This window comes from Oryctolagus cuniculus, chromosome 13 (assembly GCF_051225735.1).
Source record: "Oryctolagus cuniculus isolate XC-2025 breed Fujian yellow rabbit chromosome 13, ASM5122573v1, whole genome shotgun sequence".
In the NCBI taxonomy this organism is placed as follows: domain Eukaryota; kingdom Metazoa; phylum Chordata; class Mammalia; order Lagomorpha; family Leporidae; genus Oryctolagus; species Oryctolagus cuniculus.
This window is the reverse complement of record NC_142879.1, coordinates 78,091,052-78,115,346: the sequence shown is the minus strand read 5'-3', so window position 1 is coordinate 78,115,346 and position 24,295 is coordinate 78,091,052. Positions and strand designations below refer to the sequence as shown.

At 44.9% G+C, this 24,295-nt stretch overlaps 1 protein-coding gene across 1 annotated transcript in view; it reads left to right on the top strand.

Moving 5' to 3' along the window:
• Positions 1-17,830: 17,830 nt before the first annotated feature.
• LOC127487073 (interleukin-2 receptor subunit alpha) overlaps positions 17,831-24,295 on the top strand; it is a 46,455-nt gene continuing 39,990 nt past the window's right edge. The window contains exon 1 of the mRNA XM_070055803.2: positions 17,831-18,106. Coding sequence (XP_069911904.2) covers positions 18,043-18,106 — 64 coding nt within the window. The 5' untranslated portion in view covers positions 17,831-18,042. The remainder of the gene's footprint in view (positions 18,107-24,295) is intronic.

Here is a 24,295-nt window from a genome sequence, read left to right as displayed (position 1 = left end):
GCATTCCAGTTACACAATGTTATAGAAATTGAGGGCCGGCGCCGTGGCTCACTAGGCTAATCCTCCACCTTGCGGCGCCAGCATACCAGGTTCTAGTCCCGGTTGGGGCGCCGGATTCTGTCCCGGTTGCCCCTCTTCCAGGCCAGCTCTCTGCTGTGGCCAGGGAGTGCAGTGGAGGATGGCCCAAGTACTTGGGCCCTGCACCCCATGGGAGACCAGGAGAAGTACCTGGCTCCTGCCATCGGATCAGCGCACCGGCCACGGCGGCCATTGGAGGGTGAACCAACGGCAAAGGAAGACCTTTCTGTCTCTCTCTCTCACTGTCCACTCTGCCTGTCAAAAAAAAAAAAAAAAAAAAAAAAGAGTGTGTGATGAGCAGAGAAAACTAGTCAAGTATATGTTATGATTTTTATATTTATTTTTATTATTTTCACTTATTTGAAAAGCAGAGGGCCAGAGACAAAGACACACACACACACACAGAGAAAGAGAGAGAACTTTCATCTGCTGGTTCAAATGGCCACAAAAAGCTGGGAGCCTGGAACTCCATCCAGGTCTCTCACATGGGTGGCAGGAGCCCAGATACTCGGGCCGTTATCTGCTGCTTCCCCAGGCACTTCGGCAGGGAGCCGGATCAGAAGCGAAGCCACCGGGACTTGAACTGGTGCTCTGGTATGAGATGTGGATGTTGCAAGCAGCAGCTTAACTCACCACAGCTCTAAAGCAAAGGCCACTTAAAAGGAGTATTCAAAGTAGAGATTTAAGGGAAGCTATGGTAGGAAAAGGAGGTGAGAGGTGGGCAAACAGTGGAGCAGAGCTCTGGTGGACACAGTACCTTCGAGAAGAGACTCAGCTGAAGACACAGGAAGTCCTGGTTGGCAAGACTGAGAAAACAGAGCAAGCCTGAATGGACACGATAGTTACAACGTTGGAAGACATCTAGGTCAGTCAGCAGAAGGAACCAGTGGAAAGGAACTCACTAGCTGGTATAAGGGATTAGGTGTTTGGAGAGGAGCACGGCTGATGCCATTGATCTAGGCAAGCAGATAGGATCAAATTGTAAGGTTTGTAAGCTGCAGGCCATGCCTTCATCCTGCCCCCTTTCATGATCTCATGCCCTTATCTGAGCTCACCTGGACACCCAGTTGTCAGACTACGTAACTGCTCCCGTTTGGAAAGTTTATAAAAGATTTGATGAGACCATGGCTCACTCTCTGCCTTTGCTTTTCTGCCTGCACTAAGCTAACTGTGGCTGCTCATAATCATATGCTTGCTCCACGTAGCTGCTGGCCTGCTCTCTGCCTGGTATGGCCCCAACTTAGCTTCTAGACTTCTTTCTCCTCTAACTAAAGCTCTCACTTTCCTGTGCATTTCCCTCACTGAATAAAATGCTTAAAAACTTACCACGTTGCCTGGTCTATTTTGAGCTGATATTCAGAATTCTTATCTAAATAGATGACAAGAACCCACAGGACTGTTAATATCTAAAATTATTAATAAGGCTGGATGGTATCACTGTGGCTTAGATGTGGGTTGTCACCACCAAAGTGCATGTTGGTTCCTCATGTAACAGTGTTGAGATGTGGTAAGACTTTTAAGAGGTAATTAGGTTAGAGGGGATCCACCCTCAGTACCCAAGAGTGGGTTAATTATCGTGACTGTGGGTTGTCATAGAGCAAGCTTGACTAACTCCATCACAAGTGTGTTTCTCTTCAGCTTGTGCTTGCCTCTCCTCCCACTTTCCCACACCCAATCCCTTGCTAGAAGGCAAGAAGATGTTGGCCCTACAATCTTGGAATTCTCAGCTTACAGAACCAGGAGCCAAAGCTAAACCTCTCTTCTTTATAAGTTACCAAGTCTTAGGTATTCTGTTATAGCAACAGAAGACAGACTACAACAGGTGGCTACTGCTAGGTTCCATCAACATTCGACAACAACAAGACAAAAACCTGCAGGTCTAAAGCAGGCAGCTGAAAGGTGAGAACCAGAGGAATTCCCCCACAGCTTGCAAAAGAGCTTTCATCTACTAAACAAGCAGCAGGGTAAAGCTGGAACTATGGTCAGCTGGTGTGGCCCTTTGTTTTAAGACACTGCAAAAGCCTCTTATCCAAAAGGACAATGGGGCTCTCCAGAATCTTTTCTCTCCTGCCCCCTGGGCCAGTAGACCTCTAACTAGGGTTGAGTAGCAGCATAATCTAGGCAGGGATTTTGCCCCTAGAGATTCAAATATCTATCTCTGTAACTCTGCAGGTCAAGCCCCCATGACTCTTACTCAGAGAAACTGTCTCCCTGTAAGTCAGAGCTGTTCTGGAAGAATCATCCCCATTGTTACCAGTGGATCTACGTGGGCAGCCAACAAATGTCCTTCTTAGCTTGTACAGATGAAAGATGTTAGCCAGATGGTTGAGGGAAGCAACACCAGTCTAAGGGTGTTATCAGTCCCAGAACCCACTGACAGAAGAGAGTCCTGGTTCCCCAGGAAGAAGGAACCTAAACACAACTGCAATTATACTCAAGAACAATTTCTCAGGCATCTACCCAAGGAGCCTGTGGTTCATTGCTTGGGCAACTATATTGGTGAAAGAGAAATAACCAAACATTCTGGGAATTATTATTGTTGTTGATATCTTCAGCCCTAAAGTGTCACTATGTCATCTCAGATAGCGTGGAGGTACACGCAGGCAGATGATAAATGGAGTCCTTGCCAGGGTCTGACTTACATGAACCCACCTCTTGGTTCAGTTTTCCAGTTTCTAAATTTACAATTGGGATTGGCATTTTTGAAAATGTACACATTCCCCACCATGATTCCTTGGCCTTTGGGGTGAGTGTATCACAGTGGGGAAAGCTAAAAAGAAGATTCTGGGGTTCCCTCCTCCAAAATCAAGGTAAAAAATCAAGCATAGTATCATCTTTCAGGTGCCAAGAAAGACAACAAAGATTAGTGCCTTGTTTAAGGACCTAAAGGAGGAATTGGTTAAGATTTTTGGCTTTCCCACGTGGGAGACCCAGAAGAAGCTCCTGGCTCCTGGCTTCAGATCGGCATAGTTCTGGCCATTGCGGCCATCTGGGGAGTAAACCAGCTGATGAAAGACCTCTCTCTTTGTCTCTACCTCTCTTTGTAACTCTGTCTTTCAAAAAATTTTTTTGGCTTTATGAATCATAATTTTTGTTACAACTTTGCCGTAGAAGCACAAAGATCAGTTGTAGACAATCTGCAAAAGAATGAACACTTCTGAGTCTGAATGAAACTTATGGACACTGAAATTTGAGTCTCATATGTTTTTCACCTATCACAAAATATTATTATTCTGAGTCTCCCCAACCATTAAAAAATACGAAAACTACTCCTAGCTCAAAGACTGTAAAAACAGCAAGTAGACCAGATTTGACTCCTGAGTCAGACACAGGACTGATTGTCTCCATTTTATTTATTTCCATTTCATCTGAAAGAGAGACAGAGACAGAGAGATCTTCCATGTGCTGGTTTAGTCTCCAAATGCTGGAACATCCCAGGCTGGGCCAGGCTGAAACCAAGGAGCCTGGCTTCTGTCCAGGTCTCCCATGCAGCTGGAAAATGAAAACTCTTTGCTTCTGCTTCCCTATCTCCTACCTGCCACAGTGTCTCAAGGTAAAGCAGCAGACTGGCAACCAACAGTGCCAACTGCATCTGCTCTATGCAAAAAGACACATGCACTAGAGAAGATGACTTTATCAAAACATCTGTGATCGTGACCTTCAGAGAAACAGAACAAGAAGTGCTAGAGAAATTTTTTTACTACCCCCAACACACAGATAATTTTTCTTCCTTCTTTTCTTTCCACCAGTTTTTTTTAATCAAAGACATCTTTGAGCAAAAACACATATATCTATTATGAAAAAGTTTGAGAATTCAAATTTAATTTGCTCCTATCCATATGCTTGCCTCTTCTATCATGGTTGATATTCCATGCTGTAATGACAGAATGTAGTTTTTCTGAACCTGAATGTCATCCCAGAAAACAAAGCAGATCTGAAACAACTTCCTCAAATCCCTATTGGGTTCTTCCCCCTCTCGAAAGCCAAAGGCGACTGAATTCTATGCTTTCTTCAGGACAGAAGGGGATGAAACAGAATGAGCCTAGGGTTGAAAGGAACTGTTGGGGTCCACACTTTGGTGTAGCACACAAAGCCTCTGCCTGCAGTGCTGGCATTCCATATGGGTACCGGTTCAAGTCCTGCCTATTCTACTCCAGCTCCTTACTGATGGCCTGGGAAAGCAGTAGAAGATATCCCAAGTGTTTGGGCCCCTGACCATTGTGGGAGAACCAGAAGGAGCTCCTGGCTCCTGACTTTGGATCGGCACAGCTCTGGCCGTGTGGCCATCTGGGGAGTGAGCCAGCGGATGGCAGACCTCTCTCTGTCTCTGCCTCTGTCTCTCTGTAACTCTTTCAAATAAATAAATAAATCTTAAAAAAAAAAAAAGAAAGGAACTGTAAGCGCCATCACCTTACAGAATGCTTAAATCTTTCCTATTACACCCACAATATTGAGCTCTTAAGGCACCGAACAGTCCTCTTTCTTTCCTGTCTGAGCGCTGCACCTGCTGAGAAATAATACGAGGGCGTAGGGCCTATTAGCGTATGTTTTAACTTAGCCTCTGGGTGATTTTGATACATTCTAAAGCTTGGAAACCAAACTTCAAAGGATAAATATAAAAGACAGAGGTAGATGATTGCGCCATTTATCTCATTTTTTTAAAAATTGTGCAATGAGTGGGCTGGCATTGTGGCACAGCTGGTTACACTGCCATTTACATCACCAGCATATCATAAAGTAATGCGTGTTGAAGTTCCACCTACTCTGTTTCTGACCCTGTTTCCTGCTAACGCACTCAGGAAGACAGCAGATGATGGCCCAATTGTTGGAGACCCTGTACCCAGGCAGGAGACCACCATGCGGTTTTTGACTCCTGGCTTCAGTCTGGCCCATCCCTGGCTGTTGCAGCCATTTGGGGAGTAAATTAGTGGATAGAAGCTACCTCTCTATCTCTCTCTCCCTCTCTCTATTTGAAATAAATCAATAAACACATCTTATAAAAAATTGAATAATGAAATTTCTAAAAGGTTTTCCTCCATCCAGAATGTATATAGCATTTAAGTATTGCAATTTATTTTATGAATGTGGTTTTTCCTGACTACTTGTGTCCCTGGAGTGATGCATTTTCAAGCAGATAATGTCTTCTTCATGCAGCTCGGGCCCCCTCTGCTCCTTTGTGCTTTTTAGGATTAGGTGTAGTCTCTCAACACTGGATTGTTATATTCAGTGTTTACTGACTGATCTTCAGGCAGCTGCTTCAGTATTCTTCGCCAAGGGAAACAGTCAAGATAGAAGAAGGAGAAGAAAAGCTCCAAGCTCTAAACAATATTTGACATTCACCGAGTTAAGTAATTGGCATACAAGTCTGACTAGGAAGTCTTGGGTTTGGTCCAAAGATGGGACAGTGACCAAATGTCCAAGGCAACACTTTGCCTCTTTGTTAGCATGCTTCTCAATGAGAAGGCATTATTGGAAAACGCTTTTTGTAAAGATCTTTAAATCCCTCCTGGAAAATTGCAGGACAGAATGGATAAAGAGGTTCAGTTTTGGACCTCTGCTTCTCACTCCACAAGTCCAAGAGCCAAGGAAGCTCAGTTTATTCCAACAAACATTGACTGACCAGCGACTCCACGTTAATTCCAGGCCCTGGGACTTCATCTGGTGACTCCTGTTTTCACTTTGTTGTCCGTGAATATGGATTTCACCAGTTTCCCATTTTCTGTATGCAGACTTCTCTTTTATCAGGATTGTGAGTCTCAAACAGGTTACATGTGTGACCATCTCATTTCCTCAACAAAAGCTTGAAGCCTTGTACTTCACATCGACAGGTTGAAGTGGGGAAGACGTGTGTGGAAATGAACAGGGGAACAGTATTACAAAACAAAAACCAACGGCATCATCAAAGTGTCATAGCAATGTGTTTCCCAGTTTTTATTCCAGACTCCTGTCCCCACATGATACAAGAATTCAAAGCAGAGGCTTGCGATAAAGAGAGGAGAATTTAGGCAAAGGAAGAGAGGGCTGCTTCCGGGTTCAGTGGTTCCCTTTATGGGCTAAGGGGTGGTACCCTAACTGAATATACAAATGGGGTGGAGTTTGGGTGGGATTTAGTGTGAGTGAGGTTTCCTGGGGGCTTCCTGGCATCTCCATGTGGAGTTGAGTTCACACATGTTCATCATGGTGTCTCCTTCTCAGGGCAGGGGACACAGGTGCACCATGAGAAAGTGGGCATACTGGATTGTCATTTAAGGGGGTAGAGTTAGGGTGCAAGCCTAGAGACAGAAATTGTGGGAAAATCTTCCAGCTCATTTTTCCCCAACTCCTGGTCTATTCTGGGCCCCATAGCAAAAGTGTGTGTGTGGGAGGGGAGGTTGTAATATATATTTAAATCCATTATTTTGTGGAAGTTTACTTCTCTGTGTTCTTATTTTGCTACTCACTTTGAATTTTGTTCAAAATAATTGACTGCAAGGTGAGATTATAAAATAACTGTCAAAAATTCATCATACGTAGACTCAAGAGTTGATGATAATGCCACATATTCTAGTTGTTTCATTTTTTTTCAATTCCCATTTTTCCTTTTACATTTGCAGACTTGAACCTTGCAGAAGCCTAAGTCAGGATTCTGTCCATGCTGAGAAGGATCCTTCAGCTGGTTCCCAGCTAATGTCACTTCTTCAATCAACTGTCATGGTGAACAAAGGAACCTCATCCATGGTCAAGGGAAACACTTACTGCGTGTTAACAGAAAGTAAGTTTTATATCTTAGGACCATTATAGGAAAAGTGATTTACAGCACCATTGTTGCTTCCTTCAGAATAAAGACAACATCAATGTAGTGTATCCCTTTGTTAATCAATTATCAAGTCTGTTAACTATTACCAGGAGATCTTCAAATTTCAATGAGGTCTTTTTCAGTTTTTTTTTTTTTAAAGATTTATTCATTTTATTTTAAAGACAGTTACAGAGGGCCGGCACTGAGGCTCAATAGGCTAATTCTCCGCCTGCAGCGCCAGCACACCAGGTTCTATCCCAATCGGGGTGCCAGATTCTGTCCCAGTTGTCCCTCTTCAAGGCCAGCTCTCTGCTGTGGCCCAGAGTGCAGTGGAGGATGGCCCAAGTGCTTGGGCCCTGCACCCCATGGGAGACCGGGAGAAGCACCTGGCTCCTGCCATCGGATCAGCGTGGTGCGCCAGCTGCAGTGTGCCGGCCGCGGGGCCATTGGAGGGTGAACCAACGGCAAAGGAAGACCTTTCTCTCTGTCTCTCTCTCTCACTGTCCACTTTGCCTTTCAAAAAAAAAAAAAAAAAAAGACAGTTACAGAGATGGGGGAGGAGGGAGAGAAAAAGAGAAAGAACTTCCATCTGCTGGTTAAGTCCCCAAATGGCCACCAAGTGGGCCAACCAAAAGCCAGGAACTTCATCTGGGTCTCCCATGTGTGTGGTAGGGCTCCAAGAACTGGGGACATAACGCCACTGTTTTCCTAGTCTCATCAGCAGGAGCTAGATCTGAAGTAGAGCAGCCGGGACTTGAATCAGTGCCCATACGAAATGATGCCGTTGCAGGTGGAGGCCTAACCCACTGTGCCACAAATGCTGCCCCCCCTCCTTTTTTTTCAGGATTTATTCATTTTACTTGAAAGGTAGTTACAGAGTGACAGGGAGAGGCAGAGGGGGTGTGAGAGAAAAAGAACATCTCCATTTTCAATGCTCTTGATAGCTGCACATAAATCTGTATTGTTTTAAATCTGATTCAATGTATGAACTCTATTTTTTAAGATTTATTTTATTTATTTGAAAGACAGAGGCACAATGAGAAAGGGGGGGTGGAGAGAGAGAGAGAGAATGAAAATGAATCTTCCACAAACGGTCACAACAGCTGGGGCTGGGCCAGGCTGAAGCCAGGAGCCAGGAACTTCTTCCAGGTCTCCCATGTGGGTGCAGAGGCCCAAGCACTTGGGCAATCTCCACTGCTTTATCAGCAGGGAACTGCATCAGAAGTGGAGCAGCCAGGACATGAACTGGTGCCCATATGGGATGCTAGCGCTGTAGGCACGCTCAGGCCTGCTGAACAGCCAACCCATGTTGCAGTGTTTTTACTTGCTATTTATTTATTTATTTATTTATTTTTTGACAGGCAGAGTGGACAGTGTGAGAGAGAGACAGAGAGAAAGGTCTTCCTTTGCCGTTGGTTTACCCTCCAATGGCCGCCGCGGCTGGCGCGCTGCAGCCGGCACACAACGCTGATCCGATGGCAGGAGCCAGGTGCTTCTCCTGGTCTCTCATGGGGTGCAGGGCCCAAGCACTTGGGCCATCCTCCACTGCACTCCGGGCCACAGCAGAGAGCTGGCCTTGAAGAGGGACAACTGGGACAGAATCCGGCACCCTGACCGGGACTAGAACCTGGTGTGCCAACGCCGCAAGGTGGAGGATTAGCCTAGTGAGCCGCGGCGCCGGCCTTTGCTTGCTATTTAATGCCTTGTTCCTTACACAGGAGACACTTGCTGGGTTAGGGTTGTGAATCGCCAAACAGAGCACCTGTGCCCAACCTCTCTGCAGCCCCTGCACTGGGTCCAGGTCCCCACTGGAGGCAGAATGGCCAGGCCACCATCACTAGTTCAGTAATCTGTAGCAGGAAGTAGGGTCACATATGAATTGAGGCATCAGGCCCATAGGTCTTGCTCCACTGTCTCCTAAGACTTTCACTTACAAAACACAAAGTCAAAGACAAGATTACTAGGAATTTAAGAAGGCCACCACAGACCACTTTGCAGAGCCCCATCAGATCACAGGGTCTTGTGCAATGACATCGCTGCATGCCCATGAAGCTGGCTGTCTGTAGTGACCAGGATGAGGGCAAGAGTGGTGTGAGCAACACTTAGGGAACAAGAATCAGAAACGACCAAATCAAGAGTGCAGAATAACATGGGTTTATCTGGCAGGGGCAGCATATTGTGATCCAAGGGGATTCAAGGTAGGATAAAGCCAATGATGGAAAGGAGGAAGCAGGAGAAAAAGCTTTTGTGGTCTTGAGGGTGTTGCAGTTTTAAGCAAATAAACACAAAAAGGGGTTATTAAAAAGCAGAGCAGTCACCATATCTGCTCTCTGTGAGGGTGACAGCAGGAGGAGGAAGACAACACAAATCCTTAACAGTGTCAGATCTCAGGGGCCCCACTGCAGCCGGAGGATTTACGAGGTGTGAAAAGTGGGTTGTACAAAGCAATCATAAAAAATAGCCCCAGATGAAAGGAAAGGACTCCTTTTCTGTTTCCTGAATAAAACTGGCCCTTGAGACATGTGGTCCGTTAGCTGGGGGAGCTGCAGCATTGGTCTCTGGAGCAGGCAGACCGAGTGTTCAGAGAAAGCCGGAGGCAGATTGGCCTTGGCAAGTGGAGTCCTTGCTCTTGAACCTATGTAGCCATTGCACTCACGCACTCAGTGTGCCATTTTCAGGGAGGCTGATGACAAAAGCAGGCTGATTCATGTTGTCTAAAACTTCGTACGTTTTATCCACTCCCACACTTCACTTCAAAAGTCTTTGTCTCCAATTATGCAATATTTTTCCCTTCCAGGATCCTGATTAGGCAGTTCTCAGGCATCTACCTGTATTTTCATTTCCCTTCCACACATGATGATTGCTTTTGTTTTAAATTTCATTTTTTATGAGATTGGTTAATTTTTTTGAAAGGCAGAGTTCAAGAGAGAGAGGGAGAGAGAGAGAAAGAGATCTTCCACTTGTTGGTTCTTTCTTCAAATGGCCACAATGGCCAGAGCTGGGCCGATTGAAAGCCAGGAGTTAGGAATTTCTTCTGGATCTAGAAATGGGTGCAGGGTGTGCTGCCTTCCCGGGTGCTTTAGCAAGGAGCTGGATCAAAAGTGAAGCAACTGGGACTTGAACCAGCTCCTGTGTGGGATATTAGTGTTAAAGGCGGTGGCTTAACCTGCTGCACCCCAGCACTGGCCCCTCATTTTAGATTTCTAACCACAAGACTTAAATGGGCCCTCTGCTCTACCTGCTGACCCTATTACATCTTCACAGTAGACTCACTCTCTCATTCACGCTGTAATAAATCTGTATTCATGTCTAAGCATTCACGCTTCTCCTTGGAGTACATTACAACTCTTTCCTGGCGAGTCCCAACACTTCCCATGGCAAGAGTTTTTCTCTCCACCCTATTGGTGGCATCCTGTGCCATGGGGCTTGCTTCACTCAATGGCAGGTGATACAGCAAACCAAAAAGAAGTAAGAGCATTGTGTGCTTCAGGGGAATGTTCTCAGTTCTTTGAGTCACAAGACTGACATGTGCTAGACGGGCTGGTTTTTCTTCCCACCTGAGAATTAAGATGGTTGAGCTGGTGGAGAGTTTTATTCTACCTGCATTAGAGCCATGGCTCAGGGCAGAGCTATTCACTCTCAGTTCACACGAAGCAGGAGTGAGAAATAACTTTTTTTAAAATTGTAAGCCATTTGGGATTTGGAATCAGTAATGACTGCGGCAAAATTAATAACCACTTCTCTACCTCCTTAGATCTACCAGAATGTACAAATTTCATGAAAGTGAGGGCATGATTTTGTTCATTGCTATTTCCATGAGTCCAAAAATGGTGACTGGGCACGTAATAGTTGCTCAATAAAGCTTGCTGAATATGACCTTCTCCTCTAACACCCCTTGCCCTTGCCTCTCCTTGATTCTCATTTTACTGAGAAAATTAAGAAATCAGAAGAGATCCACCTCACCCCACATCAACGCATTTGCCAGCTGGCCCACGTCTGCCTCCTTAGCAGGCGAGAACGGTGCCTTTCCACCAGCTACGGGGAAGGATGATCTCCGGCTGATTCCTTCAGGATGCACCAGTGCTCTGGAGTCTCCAGCTCAAACGTTTTGCTCCTGCAGTTCTTCTCTCCTCAGTGGTTCTCCTCAGCATACCACTACACGGTAACAACTCCCTTCATAGAAAACAAGCTGTTTCTTTTTTTTTTTTTTTTTATCTTTTATTTAATGAATATAAATTTCCAAAGTACGTCTCATGGGTTACAATGGCTTTCCCCCCCATACCGTCCCTCCCACCCACCACCCTCCCCTTTCCCACTCCCTCTCCCCTTCCATTCACATCAAGATTCATTTTCGATTATCTTAGTATACAGAAGATCAAAACAAGCTGTTTCTTAAAAATTTCAGTGTTTTTTCCCCAGCAGGTTGGAAGGGGAAAGGGGTGAAAAGGCCGAGCACGGGAGAACTTTAGGGCAATGAAACGGCTCTGTCTGACACTGTGATGGATGATGCAGGTCATTGTGCATTTGTTCAAGCCCATAGAATGTGTGACCCTGAAAGTGAACCCTATTGTAAGCCATGGACTTTCGGGTGACGAGGATGTGTTCATGTAGGCTCATGGATTGTAGCAATGGACCAACATGGTGTGGGTGTTGTTAATGCTGGTGCCATGCATGTGTGAAGGCAGAAGAGATATGGGAAATCTACCTTCCACTCAAGTTAACTACACACCTAAAACTGCTCTGGAAAGAAAGTCTACTTTGTAAAGATTGATTGGTTGATTTGAAAGACAGAGTGATAGAGAGGGAAAGAGACAGGGACACCTTCTACCCACTGGTTCACTCCCCATATGGCTGCAACAGCAAGGTCTGGGCCAGGCCAAAGCCAGGAACTCCATCTTGGTCTCCCACTTGAGTGGGAGAGGCCCAGGTACTTGGGTCATCTTCCCTCTTCTTTCCCGGGTACATTCGCGGGAAGCTGGATCAGAAGTGGAGCAGCCAGCACTCAAACATGGGATGCCAGTGTCACGAGCAGCAGTTTAATCCATGTACCACAGCACCCACCCCCAAGGAAATCTGTTTTTTAAAACCTTCACTGGTTGCCCACAACTCCTCATTGAAGCTCCTGCCTTGTTTGTACAGTCCCTGCTCTCCTTAGGAACATAGTTCCTCAAATGAGGTATCTACCTAGCATCTAAACAATATCTCCAGTTATATATCAATTACCATGGCCAAAACACAATTCTTTTCGTAAAAAATACTTATTTGCTTGAAAGGCAGAGTTAAAGAGAAGGAGAGACAAACATACACACTTAGAGAGGGAGATCTTTCATCCCCTGGCTCACTCCACAATTGGCCGCAACGGTCGAAGCTGGGCTTTGGTGAAACCATGAGCCAGGAGATTCATCTGAGTCTTCCATGGGGGATCAGGGGCTCAAGTGCTTGGGCCACTTTCTGCTGCTTCCCCAGGGGCATTAGCAGGGAACTGGATCAGAAGTAGAGCAGCTGGGACTCAAATTGGCACCTAAATGGGACGCCAGCATCACAGGTAGTGGCTTAACTCGCTACACCATGTCATCTGCCCCAAAAACACAATTCCTAATTACACCTCATCACTCAAGCAAGTTTCTACTCATCTTCTCTATCTTAGTAACCAGCAACATCTTTCACTGAGTAGTCAAGCCCAACATCTGAGACAGTCTTGATTCTTCTCTCTTCCTTATACACATCATCCAATCAAATAAGCAAGTACTCTGGGCTCTAACTTTATATATACATACATATATTTATATACATAATTTTTATTTTTTTATTTTTAAAGAGAGAGAGAGAGAGATCTTCCATCTGCTGGTTCACTTCCCAAATGCCCTCAAGGCCAGAGCTGGGCCAGACCAAAGCCAGGAGCCAAGAGCTTCTTCTGGGTCTCCCACATGGGTTCAGGGGCCCAAGGATTTGAGCTATCCTCCTCTGCTTTTCCAGGTGCATTAGCAGGGAGCTGGATGGGAAGTAGAGCAGCCGGGCCTCGACCTGGCACCCCTATGGGATGCTGGTTCCACATGGGGCAGCTTTACCCACTACACCACAGTGCTGGCCCCTCGGCTCTACTCTTAAAACAAATCTCAAAGTGCCCATCATTTCCACGGCTGTAGTCTCTGACCACATGCCCAACACCTTGCTTGGACAACTGAAAGAACCCAAGTGCTTTATTCCTCTGCTCTCAACCTTCCCATAGCTTCCCATCAACTTAGAATAAAATTCCAAACTTCTGATCTGCTCAATTTTCCAGCCTGTGTCTCCTATTTGGCCCCTGGCTCATCCACTCCCATCAGCCTGCTTGCTCTTCCTAAGACTTTGGAGCTTATCCCCAGCTCAGGAATGCACTTCTTCCGAATAATGACCAGATTTGTCCCTCACTTCATCTGGAACTCTCTCCAAGTGACATTCCTTGGAGATTTTCCAGTCTTCTTCACCCAAAAAGGGCATCCTATCTAGTCCCTTCCAGGCATTTTTTTACTTACCTGCATTATTTTCCCTTTTAACAGTTATAATCACTGGACATTACCCTACTCATGTGTTTCATTACTTATTGTCTGTCTGTCCCAACTAAAAGACCACAATAATGGCAGAAAGTTTGTCTGTTCTGTTCTCACTAACACCAGTGCTGGCCACCTCGCACAGAGTCATGGTAATGGAATACCCATGATCAGTGCGGCAGAAAAGGAGGATTTGCCTTATTTGTGTGAAATCGGCAGGAAGGTCATCATCATGCAAAAATATGGGCCAGAACAGGAGAGAGCAGTGTTTTTCAGAAGAACAACAAGACACGAGACAACTAGAAATGCGTACTGTCTCCACCATGGATGAGATGAACCCGGTCTCAGCTCAATCTCTTCATCTATTAACAAGAAACAGGGGAGAGGCTGGGGAAGGGAAAATGAGGTTACTCAATCAAAAACTTTCAGAGTTCTCAGAAAAAATTAATTCCGTCAATTCAAGGTATTGTTAATATCTATCTGGCCATGTCTGATGAAATACTTGGATTCCATGAATTTAACCACTTGCTAATGTCACTCTTGGTTCTTTAGGCCTGCTGGCAGGTGGCTTGCTCCTTTGTTCTATTTTAATCCTCCAGCTGTCATGCGAAAAAATTTGCCTGTTACGAAACAATCTCTTGACCTCATTACCCAGAAAGTCCCTGTTTTGTTTTTGTTTTATCAAGCACATTAGAGGTTTGTGGTGAAAGCTGCATTTTTACGGATGGATAAAAGTTTACCAGAGGCTAAAATAAGGAGGATGTTAAATACTTGACCTCCTCACTTGCCCCCGTGTCTTGTGCTCAGGAGACAAAGCTGCTCCATTCTGTTCCTGGGGCCTGTCTGCTCTTAAGAAGAGGAAAATGCAGAGTGCAAGAGAATATACTGAGTGCCTAAGTGAAATAAATGTACATCGGCAGGCCAATAGCATCCAGTGCCTTGGGTCCATGGTTGAGCCTACTGACAACCCTGTCTCCTGATCCTGAAGATCTTCTCAAACATTTTAAAATTTATTTGAAAGGCAAGCAGATAGGCTTCACTTCCCAGATACTCACAACAACCGGCGCTGGGCCAGGCTGAAGCCAGGATCACAGAACTGAATCTTTATGTGAGGGGCAGGGACTCACCACCTTCTTCCCCTAAGGATGCCAGAATCAGAAGCAGAACTTGAACAAGGAGCCAGACGTTCTGTTACGTGATGCTGGTGTTCCAAGACTGTTCCTAACTGCTTTGCCAAACGTGCACCTCCGGCAAGAGCTGAAACCAACCCCGTTCTATTATGTGATTGTGGACTCTTGATTCAGCATTCATGGGATTCTTTCCTTCTCAAATCTAATCCCTTAAAGTAAAAATCTTATGAGATATAGTTAAAGCTAACATCCTTTTAGTTACATATCTCAAAGCCACACTCTTGAAAGGATTCTCCACACAATTCATTCAATGGATGCTTACTGACTATCTCTTTTGTGCTGGGTGTTACATTTAGCACTGGGAATAAAAAAGTGACTTAGAGGCATATCCTTTCTTTAAAGAGACATAAAGCTTAGCTGTAATGAGGAAATGTTTCTCCAGAGAGCTAAAACGCATTCATCAATCGACAAATGCCCTGAGAGTGATGGAACAGTGGTGTGTTTAAAGGTTATTTAGGCCTAGACATCACACCAGTCCTAATGAATTATGTGTGGGTGTTTTACAACCACAAGGAGATGCAATTACTTCATTTGTAAAATGGAAATTGTGATAGTACACCTGCTCCCTTGGACTGATGTGAAAAGTCAGTGAGATACTACATACAAAATGCTCAGCACAGTGCCTGCCATGTACTATGTGCTTAATAAATGCTAGTGGTTATTTTCAGTATTATTGAGATGCTGATAAGGTAACAGCTCAAAGGAGAGAAAAGACTTCCATTTGGAGGGATAAGGCAACTTCCTTTAGGAGGTAGTATTTCAGCTGTTTTTTTTTTTTTTTTTTTTAAGATTTATATTTATTTGAAAAGCAGGACTGAGAGAGAAAGAGACAGAAAGATGGAAAGAGAAAGAGATCTTCCATTCATGGATTCATTCCCCAAATGACCACAATGGCTTGGGCTGGGCCAGGCCAAAGCCAGCAGCCAAAACCCCATAAAGGTCTTCCATGCAAGTGGCAGGGGCCCAAGTATTTGGGGGCATCCTCTGCTTCTTTCCCAGGTGCATTAACAGGGAACTGGATTGGGAGAGGTTTTGCTGGCCCAAGCTGGATCTTAGAGTAAATCAGACTTGAGTGTATGAACTCAACATAGAGAACAAAGAGAAGGTTGTGTTGGGGGAATGATGAACAGTTGGTGATTTTTGTTGTATTGTGTGTTGTGTGTGTGTGTGTTTGTGTGTGTGTGTGTGTATTTGAGCTAGTTTTGTAGGAAAGACAGCATGAAGAATAGTGGAGAATTCATGTTGAAGAGATAGGCTACAGCAGATTACGAAGGATCTTGAATGCTAGGTTGAGGAATTTGTGCTTAATTTCAAAGACATTATAGAAATTCCTAAGACTCTAAGTTTGGGTTAGAAAAGGGAAAAAATAGTGTTATTCAGGAGGATTGAACTGGAGGTGATGGGTCAAGTGCTCAGCCTGTTTGTTAAGATGCCAGTTAGGATGCCTGTGCTGGACCTCAGCGTGCCAGGTTTGATCCCTGGCTCCAAATCAGGATTTCAGTTTCCTGCTAAAGTGGACCCTGGGAAGCAGTGGTGATGACTCAAGTGATCTGGTCCCTGCTGGCCTTGTGACATACTTGCAATGAATTCTTGGCTCCTGGCTTTTGCTTAGCTCAGCTCCGGCCCTCATGGGCATTTGGAGAGTGAGCCAGAACATGAGAAATATTCTCTTTCTCTCTCTCCTCTCGAATCAGTCACAGAGGAAAATGATGTGAGGGGATGCACTTGAATCAAGGAAGCCAAGCGGAATGCTATGTAGATGTTTAGACAAAAAGTGATGCTACTATGCTTTCCCCTCCCTCTGAATGACCACAGCCCACAGAGCTCATCTGGAGCCAAAGAATCTTTGCTGTAGGCAGTAGCAGTGTTAGAGATAAGCTTTATTGTTGCCCATCCTTGAACTAGAATTACCATAGAAGAGGTGAAAGAGTTGTTGATGGTATATATCCAGCAAACACATCCTGCACTCAAATGGAAAGGGGGACAGGAATCCGACAGTCACCATAAGTCACAAAATGGTAGCAAAGTCTATTGCAAATTGTCAGGGATGGAGGTCTCAGTTTATGATTCAGACAAACCAACTGTTCTCTCCCAGTATTTTGACTAGTGGGGTAATTCACAAGTCGAATGGTCCCTTGGGACCTAGATATTTGAGCAAGGGTGGGTTATATGATTCATAGTGGATTTTGGCTTTCCACAGGACTCCTGTGCCTCATCTAGTAAACTCTGATGGAAATTACAAACTGTAGAAATTCAACCCAGTGCCACAATAACAGGATGCACCTGTAGATTTCGTAGAATTAGCAGCAGCATTCTACCAGCACCAGGTTGACAAGAAAGAACACCGCTGGCAGAGTGCCTACTGAAGCAGAACTTGAAATGTCCAAAGTTTAAAACCAAAGGCCACTTTTAGTATCATTCTTTAAGTCACAGGAGTGGTGAACATCTGGCTCATGGGTCATATAAGGCCTGCGAAATCATTTGTTCTGGCCACGCTAAGGCAACCACAGGTAGAACTCAAAATTCAGTAACTGTATAGCAGGCTAACTCTTTAGTCGATGGTTTTGTAAGGCCTGCAAATGATGTTCTAAATACCCAAATGGTTCCCCATGCCTGTGAGAGAGAGCCAAGCTTGGGGGTAATATTGCTTACAAAATGACAAGGCCCCTTCAGGAACCCAGGACACCATGGTTAAGCAACTGATTCCGAATCTTAGGTCACTCACCACTTGGCCTCTCAGTCTGTTGCTTCGTTCTTACCAATCTGAATATTGGAAACTAACCCTGAAACCACTAGACTATTGAAACAGATCTAGAGTCTGACAACTTTAGGAAATGCTGGTGAATTGCCAAGGATGTCCCTCCACACTCCTGCTCAACTTGCATTTATAGCTCCTGAGGGCTCTGCTGATTCCCCAGGGAGCTGCAAAGCTGCTGGGCGTGGTTGGGGGGCTGCAATTTACAAAATGCTAAATGAGCCCACTGCCAAGAAGTGCTTGCTCACCCCTCCTTCAACGGCAGGGGGAATCTCCCTTTCCTTTTATGGGTGAAGCTGAAGAAAGGATTCATAACTGAAGTTTAATCCTTCTCACCAAACCCAGCCCACACCTCCCAGCAATTGAACTTGAAAAAAAAAAAAAACTCGTTTGAAAAATTACCACAAACTATATTGTCATCAAAACACACACACACACACTCACTCACACACACACACACACACACACATACACTTCCTATATTTGAGATCAGAGACCAGAGTGCTAGGCACAGTTTCCTGGCTGAACACACCAGTCTAATACTCACAGGGTACAACTCCTGTCACGGAGACTGGTTGGAACGGCAAAGATGACAGCCCTGGCGGGTTGATCTTTTCATCCCATATCCTCCCAGCGTAATGCAGTAAAGAGGCTGACGGACAACCCAGTATTCTGCAACGAGACGGCCTCAAGCTGATTCCCAGCGCCAGGGAGATGGAGCCACGCTTGCTGCTCTGGGGATTAGTCACGTTCATCATGGTGCCTGGCTTCAGGACAGGTAAGGTCATGGGTGCCCTCTGAGTCTTGGGAAGGCCAGTGGACATCACCTTCCCCGGACTTAGAACCAGAGGGGACTCCTAAGTAGAAAGTTCCCAGAGGGGTTGAATCTTGGGTTCCACAGCTTGTGTATGATTCCCTGGGGCCTTCCTTTATGCCTCAGGGGTCACCAGTCTGTAAAGAGAGCTTGGGATGGGGTTAGGCTCTCCTGTCACTCACAGTCCTTGACAGCTGATTCTGGGAAATATAGAATGGCATGATGTTTGGAAATCAACAGGCCACTGATGAACAGATTCCTTAAGAAGTTCTCTTTCATTTTCCAGTGAAGTTGATTTCCCACTGCAAGTCCCTACCCCCCAGTCCCAGCAGTAAGATAACACTAAAAAGTTATTTGGAATCTCAATTGGCCTGAGGCATAAGTAACTTGTATATGGAACACTGGGATCATATAAGAGCTCAGAAAAGTTTACCTTCCAGAACATGTACTGTGCTTTGACTGCTTCTGGAAATTGTACTTAGGAAGCTCCTTAAAACTGCAACTTAATAGAAATGTTAAACAATAAACATACTTATGTCCAGACCATTACTTTTTCCTAGGCTCCTACAAAAATGTACATTGTACATGTGTGCTCATATATATATATATAATATATATACACATATATGCAAATTTTGATTCATCCTGGGTTTTCTCAAAGACTATTGTAAAACAGAAATCAAAAAACCACCAACTCATACCTCAAACCACCTTTCCTAATTGAGTGTAAATTCTCTAATAACATCTTCCCTTGCTAAACCAGAAAGACAGATATGAAAGTATAAGGTCTTTTTTCTGAAAGTCTATAATTTCATATCACGAGTTTCAATCAATTTAATGCTAAGTGACTATATTAAAATGTGTCAAGAAGTGCAACATGATCATGCATAGGAAGAGCTTGTTTCCTTGTTTGGTGAAGTGGCCAATTTGTGGAGTGCTGTGGGTTGCCTCAGGCGTAGGAACTTCTCTGCTTTGGATTTAAAGTGGACATGATTCTAGGAAGGTTTACAGAATAATTTCTGCCTCAGTAGGGATGTTGTCAAATCAATCCAAGCCACAGCAGCAAAATCTGCACAATTACTCTCGCCCTATCTTCGGGAAGCACATTTCAGGCAGTCTTGGCGCTGTTACCAGCACTGGTGACTCCTCTGAGGATCTGAGCAGTCTCATTGGCAGCGAGCCCAGTGGAGTATCGTGCAGACACTTTCTCTCAGTTCTCTAGAAATCCATCCCCCACCACCTCTCAAGCCCCTTTTCAACACCGCTGAAAATACAAAGTCCTGGCCCTTAGGAGATTGATGGCCTATGTGGTAAGATCTACAGGAGAGTGAAGGCTATCAGAGAAGGCTTCATGGAAGTGACAGGCAAACAGAGCCTGAAGGGGCTGGCGCATGTCCACAAGGGTGTCAGGGAACAGCACGTGGTCTGCTGTATAAGCTCCCTGCACTGGACAAGCGTGTGGAGAAGCGGGAAGTAAGACTGGAAAAGCAGAACTGGGTCGAATGAATGATCCAAGGTCTTAGATAGCAGGCCAAGACTTTTAAACCTCACATCATAGCCAATAAAGAATTAATAGAAAAGGCTGGCGCCGCGGCTCACTAGGCTAATCCTCCGCCTTGTGGCGCCGGCACACCTGGTTCTAGTCCCGGTCGGAGCGCCGGATTCTGTCCCGGTTGCCCCTCTTCCAGGCCAGCTCTCTGCTGTGGCCAGGGAGTGCAGTGGAGGATGGCCCAAGTGCTTGGGCCCTGCACCCCATGGGAGACCAGGAGAAGCACCTGGCTCCTGCCATCGGATCAGCGTGGTGCGCCGGCCGCGGCGGCCATTGGAGGGTGAACCACAGCAAAGGAAGACCTTTCTTGCTGTCTCTCTCTCTCACTGTCCACTCTGCCTGTCAAAAAAAAAAAAAAAAAAAAAAAGAATTAATAGAAAAATTTTTAAATTACTCTTTATGGAAAACCTTTTATGTGCCAGGCATGTAAGTCATTTATTTTTTTTAAGACTTAGTTATTTATTTGAAAGGGAGAGTGACAGAGAAGGCGAGAAAAAGAGAGAGGAAGATTTTCCATCTCATGGTTCACTCTGTTAATGGCCCCAACAGCCAGTGTTGGCCAGGCTGAAGCCAGGAGCCAAGAACTTCATCCAGGTCTCTCACGTGGGTGGTAGGGGCACAAGCACTTGGGCCATCCTCTGCTGCCTTCCCAGGCACATTAACAAAGAGCTGGATCAGCAAAGCAGCTGAGACTTGAACTGGACTCTCATATGGAATGCCTCCATCACAAGTTGTGGCTTAACCCACTGCACCACAGTGCCACCCCTAATCCTTACTTTAATTTTCATAACCACTTTGCATGTGGATGTCATGAGCCCCTAGATAAAGAAATACCCTAAACACAAAACCTCAGAGGCTGAGGCAGTGCCAGGTCTCAAACTGCCTTCCCTAGGTTGTTCTCTTTCCTTTCACTGAAAACAGGGTCAGAGCTTTTTTTTTTTTTTTTAACTTTTATTTAATGAATATAAATTTCCAAAGTACAGCTTATGGATTACAATGGCTTCCCCCACCCCATAACTTAACTTCCCTCCCACCCACAACCCTCCCCTTTCCCTCTTCCTCCCCCCTTCCATTCACATCAAGATTCATTTTCAATTCTCTTTATATACAGAAGATCAGTTTAGCATATATTAAGTAAAGATTTCAACAGTTTGCAGGGTCAGAGCTTTTTGAAGATGACTCTAGCATAGATTAGAGAGTGATCAGGTTCAGGGAGACCGGTCATGAGACTCTGAAATTGTTTGATCCAGAGGTAAATGAGAACTCAAAGGCTGAAGCAAATGAAATGGATTGAGTTTCTGGAATGAACAGAGGGGCTTAGGGCAAAAAAACCTCACTCAGGCTTTTTCCTCCAATAGGAATCTGGTCTTAAAAGCTATTTATCTTTTAATTTCTCAGGTGTGAGAGCTCTCTAATGAAGTCAAGCAGACTGTCAACAGATGCAATTTCTAGCTGATTCATAAGGGAGATTTTCATTCTGAAAATTTCCAAAGCCACCATTTCAAATCGTGATGGAGTATGGGGGAGGTATTAGTCAATCTGGGTGTTTTTAGTCTCTATATTACTGGGTCCTGGGATGTGGTTAAAAAGAGAATTCTCCAGATGTTGCCAACACAGAGTGTTATTAAAGGCACCTTTCATAGAACTGTGGAAATTCTGATCACCAACATGTCCCCTGGCCATCTTTCTTTCATTCTAGGAATTCTGTGATCAAAGCTTCATCTCCTAGACATTAAAAAAAAGTGCAGAAAGAGATATGTTTGTCTAATTATCCCTTTTTGTAAGACTCCTGCTCACACTGGAATTTCCCATCTTGACCTTCATCATTCAAACACAAAATGTTTAACTCTTCACATTTAAGCCTTTACATAAAGCCTTCACATAAAGCCTTGCTTTAGGAAGTATCACCAGTCTTACCTTGCGCATCTTTAAGATAGACTTTGGAAGATAGGGCTTTGGTAAGCAAAGGGCATATTGTATAAAGCAGCAGCTGTTCTCTATAAAATGGTGTGCTTTTACTAGTCTGATGTATCACCCGTACATATACTCCAGTTCAGATTTTAGAGTTGATAAAAGAATTGACTTTATCATTCTGTCCAGAAAGAATTGACAGTGGTGAAGAATGGCTAATGTGCTCTACAGCTGTCCACCACCCCGTCCACCTCAGAAGTATTCTCAGACTTTTTTGTTGTTGTTGTTGTTCTTAAAGCCTCTGGTATTCTGGATAATTCTGTGCAATTTCCTGTTGCCATAATCCTTGTAACATAGCAATAGACATCAGTAAGGCAGGTGATCTTTCAATATAGTGGCCATTCGAGTTAATTTCCTGCTCCCTTCATTGTTCAATGTGCAGTAGAAACTTTATAAATAATTCCCACAGAAAGTGGGACATGTCACCTGCACTCAGTGGGAAATATAATTAGGAAGAAAATGAACTTTTCAGGAACCCAAAAGTGGACAAAGGTATCTCCTAGTGACACTGTTGGAGAACCAAAGAGGAACCATGGAAAAGGACACAGTGTCTGACAAACTTCTGTCCACAAAATGAAGAGATTGAAATTTCTGACCATAAAATGAGGTCTTGGAATGCCCATTTCTATCACTCTATGGCAAGAAATCTGAAAAGGAAATAAAATAAATTCTGCTTCATAGGTACTTCAAACTGGGGTACTTTGGGTTGGAAAACTTTCCCAACTGAAGACAGACCCATCAGGGTCAGGCTTGAGAGAATTCTGTCATCAGACAAAAGGCTGACATCTCATTGTAGGTTATTTCCAGCTCTGAACAGGTACTGCCCTGCACTTGAGGGTGGCCCACTCACTGCTTCTGCAATTTCTGTGGTTGTAGGTGTCAGGGCAAAAGCACCACTAATCGGTGATGAGGCCTTCTGCTGTTTGCTTGTAGAGGGAGTTTTTGCCTTCTGACAGTGTCCTTGTTCTTCATAGGAGAGGTTTTACATACACAGGGACCTGTTTCTCTTCTCTTTATTCCAGGTCATTCCTTGCGAGAAAACAAAAGACGATCTAAATTCAAACAATTGCTTCCAAAAAACTGTTATCCCTTCATCCCAGAAAGCATTCAGATAGAGGCTGGATCAGAATCCAGGACCCTTAAATTTCAGTCCAGTATTCCCTACACATCTTCACGGTGATGCTCAGTGATATACCTTCAACTATCCACTCATGCACTGGTATTAGAGGGATGAAAAATGAACAATCCTTGTTCTCAAACTACTCATCATTTAACAACAGAGATGTAACATCTGCTAGGCAATTTCTGTCTTGCAAACTGCCAAGGAGAAGCCAACAGTAGTTGCCAATGAGTCAACATCATCAATGAGTCCCCCAACATGGTTTCAAGTAAGTCACTCATTTAGGGGAAAACAATAATATAATAATCTCTTGGATTTTTGGGTATTTTCCACTCTTAGGTTACTCAGATAGTGTCTGGCCAGCTGATTGATTTTAAGGTTTCCCTGGGATTAGCCTCCATCAAGAGAATACAAGTTACACTGGGAAAAGTCTTAGTACAATGGTTCCCAACACCAGTTGCACATAGAAGGTACATCTAAAGATTAATGCATTAAATGATGATGTCAAGACTAATGAAGAATTAGCTAGTGAACCAGCGCCATGGCTCACTTGGCTAATCCTCCACCTGTGGCGCTGGCACCCTGGGTTCTAGTCCTGGTTGGGGTGTCGGACTCTGTCCTGGTTGCTCCTCTTCCAGTCCTGCTCTCTGCTGTGACCCAGGAAGGCAGTGGAGGATGGCCCAAGTGCTTGAGCCCTGCACACACATGGGAGACCAGGAGGAAGCACCTGGCTCCTGGCTTCGGATCAGCTCAGTGCGCCGGCTGTAGCGGCCATGTGGGGAGTGAACCAAAGGAAGGAAGACCTTTCTCTCCATCTCTCTCTCTCTTACTGTCTAACTCTGCTGGAAAAAAAAAAAAAAAAAGAATTAGCTAGCCTCTCTGGGGGAATAGAACAGGCCATAACAACAATATTTTGTCTAAGTTCCTCAAATGATTTAAGATGCAGTTAGGGCTGGCACCACGGCTCACTAGGCTAATCCTCCACCTTGCGGCGCCAGCACACAGGGTTCTAGTCCCGGTCGGGGCACTGGATTCTGTCCCGGTTGCCCCTCTTCCAGGCCAGCTCTCTGCTGTGGCCAGGGAAGTGCAGTGGAGGATGGCCCAAGTGCTTGGGCCCTGCACCCCATGGGAGACCAGGAGAAGTACCTGGCTCCTGCCATCGGATCAGCATGGTGCGCCGGCCGCAGCGCGCAGGCCTCAGCGGCCATTGGAGGGTGAACCAACAGCAAAGGAAGACCTTTCTCTCTGTCTCTCTCTCTCACTGTCCACTACTCTGCCTGTCCAAAAAAAAAAAGTCTATCACACTAGAGATAGAATAGATTCCCATTGCTGTCTGATTCCATCATTTCATTTCCATGCACTATGAATAGTTTCCCTGGAGAAGCACTTCTCCAACTTGAATTATGTACAAATCACTTGTGGGTCTTGTTATAAAGCACATTCAGATTCAAGACATCTGGGATTCTGGTTCAAACACGGGGTCTGTGTTGTTGGTGCACAGATTGCATTCTGA